The 6,761-nt window shown below is 41.7% G+C and overlaps 1 protein-coding gene across 1 annotated transcript; it reads right to left on the bottom strand.

Annotated features, from left to right (window-relative positions):
- Positions 1–3,354: 3,354 nt before the first annotated feature.
- On the bottom strand, positions 3,355–6,514 carry LOC107148200 (trafficking protein particle complex subunit 4-like). Its single transcript, XM_048806778.1, has 2 exons — positions 6,494–6,514; positions 3,355–4,121 (listed from the first exon to the last, which is right to left on the bottom strand). Exons 1-2 carry the CDS (start codon positions 6,512–6,514, stop codon positions 3,612–3,614), a joined length of 531 nt encoding a protein of 176 aa, XP_048662735.1. The 3' UTR covers positions 3,355–3,611.
- Positions 6,515–6,761: the final 247 nt, after the last annotated feature.

The raw sequence follows: 6,761 nt of genomic DNA, 5'->3' as shown, positions 1-6,761 counted from the left end.
TGTAGGGCTGGGGACATAGCTCAGTTGGTAGAGTGCTTGCCTTTCATGCACAAGGCCCTGGGTTCAATCCCCAACACCACAAAAAATAAATAAATAAATAATTGATTAATTAAAAATAATGTAAAGAACATCTATGTGTGTTTGAGAGTGTATAGTAAAATGAGCACATGAACCCACCATAACGATTTATGGATAGAACATTGCCAACAGTTTTGAAGTCACCTCGTGCTGTCCAAATTCTAAACCCCTCTTCTCCATTAATTTCCAATCATATTACCCTAAATTTTTCCTTAAAAAAAAAGTCTTACCAAACATGTACATCGTGCTAGTTAGCTTTCTGTCACTATAACAAATTCCTGAAATAATCAACTTACAAAGAGAAAAGGCTCATAATTTTGGAGCCCCATTACTTTGGGTAAGGTAGCACATTGTGGCATGTCGCAGAGGAAAACTGCTTACATCACAGCCAGGAAGCAAGGTGGGGGCAGTTCCCATAATTCCCCTCAAGGGCTCAACCCCAATAACCTAAAAAACCTCCCCATTTCTTAAAAGTTTCCACTAACTCCCAATAGTACCACCCAGGGGACAAAGCCTTTAATATCTAGGCCTTTGTGGGACATTTAAGATCCAACTAGCATATATTTTCCTAAATAATATATTGAATAGAGAGAGTCGCTTGTTTTGAGTTTGATAAAAACTGAATCACACTGTGCATAGTCTTTGGTGACCCTTTCTTTTCAATGCAAATTGCATTCCTAGGATTTATTCAGGTTGTTGAATATAGCTGTATTTCAGCCAATTTCACTGCTGTGTAATACACCATTCCCATATTTGATTCTAAAATTTCCTTTGGATAAAAAGATGCCACCTTGTAGGCAGACACAATCACTTCCTTTCCCCTCCTTCACTTTCTTCTCCTCTCCTCCTCTTCTCTTTCTTTGTGTTGGGGGTTGAATTTGGGGCCTCATACATATTAAACAGACACTAACACTGAGCTATACCCCAGCCCTGACAATGACTTTCTTAGGGAACTTTGGAGAAAAAATTTGAGATGATTGAATGATCAGATTTTGAAGACAACTGTCATTCTTCTTTTTGCCCACCAAAGATCTCTATTATATTATTCTATGACATTGCCGGTTTTGCTTTCTAAATGTTTATATAGATACCAAAAAAAGAAAAAAATGCATGTGAAACTCACTAAACCCTATTTATACCTAAATTCCCTCCATCATTACAAAGGGGTAGCCATTAGTAATCCCTGGATTACTAATTTTCCTTCCTTCATAGAAATATACACCTTCCCCTGTGGTCAATTGCTTGAGTGGATTTTACATTTCTTTAGCTCTTATGATTTGTTAATGTCTTTCCTTCCTAAAGTCTTTCAATACCTTGGGAACTGATGAATCCTGGTTCTTTTGGTCTACTTCTTGTCTTAGAACTATAGAACTCTGGCAGATATTAAAATGACAGCCAATGAGAGTGGTAACTATTGTCAAATGTAGATAGCTTTGTTTTTTAGATAGCCTTGTGTCATTGTGACCAAAAGATCTGACAAGAACAATGTGGAGGAGGAAAAGTTTATTTGGGGCTCATGGTTTCAGAGGATTCCGTCTCTAGATGGTCCACTCCATTGCTCTGGGTCCAAGAGGAGGCAGAACATCATGGCAGAAGGGTGTAGTGGAAGAAAGTGGCTCAGAACACAGCAAACCAAAAGCAGAGAGAGCTCCACTCACCAGGGACAAAATATAAACCCCAAAGGCATGCCCTTAGTGACCTACCTCCTCCATCTACTCCTCATCTATATTCAGTTAGCATCCAGTTAATCCATACAGGTGATTTAATGCACTGATTAGGTTATAGCTCTCATAACCCAATCATTTCATCTCTAAACTTTCCTGCATTGTCTTATGCCTGAAGTTTTGGGCGCAACAGAGGAAGATATAGAAGGGCTTAGGCAGTTGGGGCAAGATGGCAAGTGTGGAGCTCAGGAGCAGAGCCAGAACAAAGGAGCATGGAGAGGGTCTTCTGATGAGGTCAACTTCCTGCTTAACAGAAGTGCTCCTGGACACAAGCAGGGGACGAAATCAGATAGAGACTTCCATAGTCAGTGCTCCTAAGCAGGGGATCCAATAGAAAAACTAAAACAGACACGTTGTCAGAGGGGGTGCTAATCAATAATAGTGAGGAGAGCATAGACAGGGGATGGAGATAAGGAAAGGAAGAAATTCCAGAGACCATAAAAAGAATAGGCCAGGGTCTGAGGATATGGCTCAAGTAGTAGCGTGCTTGCCTGGCATGCGTGAGGCACTGGGTTTGATCCTCAGCACCACATAAAAGTAAAATAAAGATATTGTGTCCACCTAAAGCTAAAATAAATAAATAAAAAAAAAAAAAGAATAGGCCAGAGGGCTGGGGCTGTAACTCAGTGGCAGAGTGCTCGCTCGCCTAGCATGTGTGAGGCACTGGGTTCAACCCTCGGCACCACATATAAATAAATAAATAAATGTATGCTGTCCATCTACAAAAATAAATGAATAAATTAAAAGAAATAATAATAGGTCAAAACTTTCCCTTGGGATTCCCAGCTCTGGGGCCCCTTCTGTCCCGAGAAGTCTTATCTCTGTTGCTTTTGCAATAAACCTACTTCTTGTTTTCCATCTCTGTGTCCTGTTCTTCCATTCTTTGCTGAACCCGGCACCCTTAGATGGTAACAATACCTCATATCTAAACCATAACATGAAGAGTACCTGGGTGTTCACTGTTCTAGTCTTCCCACTATTTTGTATGCCTGAACATTTTTTCTATACATAAATTGGGGGATGAGGTTGGAATTTTTGAATGTCTTTCTTGACTTTGCCTGATTTGGGGTTAAGAATTTTCATCAAGCCAGGTGCAGTGGCACGCACCTGATATCCCAGCTGCTCGGGAGTCTAAAGCAGGAGGATCTCAAGTTCAAAACCAGCCTCAGCAATTTAGCGAGACCCTGACTCTAAACAAAATATAAAAAGGGGCTGGGGATGTGGCTCAGAGGTTAAGTGCCCCTGAGTTCAATCCCTGTTACAAGTATATATTTATTTCATCTGAATAGTCCAATATGTAAAGTTCTCCAAGACACATTGCTAAGAAAAAAAGGCAAGCTACAGAACAATACATATGGTTAGAACCTGTTTATGCAATGAATACGCCCATGTATGTATTCAAATTAATAGACAAAGAGATGGAAAGATACCCAGCAACTAGGCAACAATGGTTAACTGGAAAGGTGAGAGGTGATTTAAGAGGGTAAGGGGACAGTGGTGAAGACAAACCTGCACTTTCTCAATACTGTTTTTTTTTTTTTTTTTTTTTTGATCAAAGGAATGTTTTATTATAGCATTCATGGGCCTACCTCCTCCATAAATAAATCTGTACAGAGTTGGGAAGTAGGACCATGACATCTACAGAAAGGAAGAAAGCATACCATTAAAGCTCAGGGATCAGGACAAGATATCAATATCCTTCCATTTTCAAGTACACTAACAAGGCTGCTGGGATCTCCAATGGAGTGGAAACAATAGAACCCATGCTGCACCATCTCTCAGAATTTGGGAGTCCACTATAGATTTAATTTATGACCCAGGTCCAAAAGTCCCAGCTTTCTCTGCCACTTCCAAAGCTAGCTTCAGGTTCTGGTCAAACAGCTCACACCTGATGGGCATTTCCAGGGAGTAGAATGGATTCTTAAGTGCAAAATCTGAGTAAATTTCATAAATTTTTCGAAGAAGAGAATCTATTCCAGCTTGCCTAGGATCTGCCAGCACCACAAACTTGATCCCTGTTAGTGTCTGGAAGCAGTACAGTTTGAAAGTGTCTGTCTCCAGCATCTCAATGCCTGAGCTTCCCTGTTCGGGAGACAGCTGGGAGCCAATGGCAAAAGGCGAGTGGAACATGGAGGCCAGCATAAGCTTCTCATTGGAGGTGAGGCGGGGCCGACTGAACCGAATGGACACCGGGTAATTAGCAGGATCACCCAGATACTCCAGCACCTCTTTCCCATCGCCCATGAACTTGCCGTTCACATCTATGCCATTGATGGCCAGCACTGCGTGGCCCACTGTAGAGTTGAGGCTAAACGTCAGCTAAGCTCCAAGCCAGGGATCCCACCAGGGCCCAGGGGCACCCCAAACCCCATCCCGTATCTCCACTCAATACTGTTTTAAATGTAATTAAAAGCCAAAGTAAGGCTGGGGGTAGCTCAGTGGTAGAGTGCTTGCCTAGCATGCACCACACCCTGGGTTCATTCCTAGCCTGGGGAGTGTGGGGAGGCTGAAGTAAAATAACTGTATGGGGTGAACTAGAAGATTTGCCCATGGCTTATCTTGCTGACATCTGTAGCCATCCTAATGGAATGGAGGAGGTTTCAATGGGGACCTGGTCCTAAAGATTGAATTAGTTCAGCTGTGTCTTTCAGAAATAGGCCATCCAACCAGGTGTGGTGGTGTATGCTTGTAATCCCAGCAATTTGGGAGGCTGAGGCAGGAAGATTGCAAATTCGAGATCAGCCTCAGCAATTTAGCAAGGTCCTAAGCAACTTGGTGAGAACCTGTCTCAAAATAAAAAATGAAAAGGACTGGGAATGTGACTCAGTGGTAAAGCACCCCTGGGTTAAATCCTCAGTACCAAAAAGAAAAAGCAAAGAAATAGATCAGCCAATGGGCTGGGGATGTGGCTCAATTGTAGAGTGGTAGAGCTTTTGCCTGATTTCCTTGAGGCCCTGGATTTGATCCCCAGCACAACAACAACAAAAAAGGTCAGCCAAGATTCTTTCTGAGCTTCATCCATAGCCACACCTGTGTGGCTTGAGGGCAGAGCTGCTCTAGGACCTGGGGAAATCCTTGCTCTCTTCTCTATGGAACCTCAGCCGGCTGCAGTTCCACTTTCTCTGAGCCTCAGAAAAAACAGAGCAGGTAAACCTCCCTGCTGTAGCTACCAGTCATAGTGTTGAGAAGAAAGATGAAAGGAATAGTCAATTATGGTCCCTTTTCCATGCTCAGCAACCATTGGATTAAAGATGAGTTTGATCCCCTTCAACACACTTTGTACCCCACTATACTTTGTTAGAATGTGTTAGTCATTCAATTTAACTCTCTGTGCAATAGTTCAGAGCCAGGGGCTACCTCTAGGTTTATCATTTCTATGGTCAAAGGCTTGACAAACTTCTCTGAAATATCAGTTCAAGCCAGGCACAGTGGCACACGCCTCTAAACCCTGTGGCTCCAGAGACTGAGGCAGGAGGATTACAACTTCAAAGACAGCCTCAGCAATTTAGCCAGAACCTGTCTCAAAATAAAAAATAAAAAGGTCTGGGGATGTGGCTCAGTGGTTAAGTGTCTCTAAATTCAATTTCTAGTACAAAGGGGGGTGGGAGGAAGAAATGAAATATCAGTTCAAAAAAGTGACATGCTGCCTGCTTTACTGTGTTCTGTGGTGTTAGTTATTTGGACTTTGGTAAGCAGCTCATAAAGAAATACTTTGGGTTGGTTATTTGTTAACAGTCCAAAGATTACTGTAGTTTTAGTTAAGCCTCTAATGAATATTAATTTTAAACTCAGATAGAAGCACACAGTTTCTCTGGAGCTGGGATTGCCTATGCATTGCCACTAGGAAAGAATATGGATACAAATATATAGAAGGAAATGTAGTTATTGGATGATGCCTTTGCAGAAAACCAGGATATTATTACTGATAGTATCTAATGTAAAAATTAGCTTGTTCTTTTTGATGCTCAAAAAGTTATAAACACTAATATAATTGTTTTATAATAATTACAAATGGTATTTTCATTTATGGACCAATTAAAAAATTAAAGTTTGAGATACAATTGAATTACACCCACAGTTATTATGTATTGGGTAATGTGGGGATATTAGGAACATGACTAAAATAATGGGCTCATATTTTAATGACTACTTATTTGACATCATATACCTGTGACACAGAACTGAGGCTACATAAACATGCTCTTGATTACAAAATTCTCCCTTTAATACCTACAACAACAATTTAAAAACAAAAGACCCAGGGGAAATGCAGCTGTGGGGAAAATGGAACATTGTTATTTCCTTTATAAACTACTCCAGCCATTTTTAAAACCATTCAGGGCTGGGGATGTGGCTCAGCGGTAGATTGCACTCTGGATGCATGAGGCTCCAGTTTCCATCCCCAGCTTTGAAAAAAAAATTTTTTTTTTCCCCATAAAAGTAAAACTACCTAGTAGGGCCCAGTGATGTACAGCGATTTAGGAGTCTGAGACAGGAGGATTGTAAATTCAAGGCCAGCCTCAGCAACATGGGAAGGCCCTAAGCAACTGAGCGAGACCCTGTCTCAAAATAAAAAATAAAAAGTGCTGGGGATGTGACTCAGTGGTTAAGTACCCCTGGTTTAAATCCTCGGTACAAAAAAAAAAAAAAAAGTACAGCTACCTAAATCATTTTTGACCTCATAAATTTACCATGATGTCAGGTCGATCCATGGCGGTGATTTAAAAACAAAGCACCAAGCAGCCCACAGGTGCGAAAGAAACATCAATCATGCATCAAAGACGGAACCGCCTGTCAATCAGCAGGGTCTCCTGGCCAATCCTGGATCTCAGCCAGTTCCCCCCGACCAACTCCAGTGGGACAAGGGACTCTAAAAACCCCTTTTCCTGTCCCAAGCCCTTCCCTTCCTGCTCTAAGCCCCATAAAATTCCAGTCCGGTCAAGCCCCCACGTGGTTTCT

This window comes from Marmota marmota, unplaced genomic scaffold, assembly GCF_001458135.2.
Source record: "Marmota marmota marmota unplaced genomic scaffold, marMar, whole genome shotgun sequence".
NCBI classification, from domain to species: domain Eukaryota; kingdom Metazoa; phylum Chordata; class Mammalia; order Rodentia; family Sciuridae; genus Marmota; species Marmota marmota.
This window is presented reverse-complemented; position numbering and strand designations above follow the sequence as displayed.

What these genes read in the sequence shown, in the direction of transcription:
- LOC107148200 (XM_048806778.1), bottom strand. Translation starts at nt 6,514, where the DNA reads ATGGATCGACCTGACATCATG. An exon ending in TGGATCGACCTGACATCATG is followed by an intron (nt 4,122 to 6,493) that starts GTAAATTTATGA and finishes CTTGGAGCTTAG; the next exon opens with CTGACGTTTAGCCTCAACTC.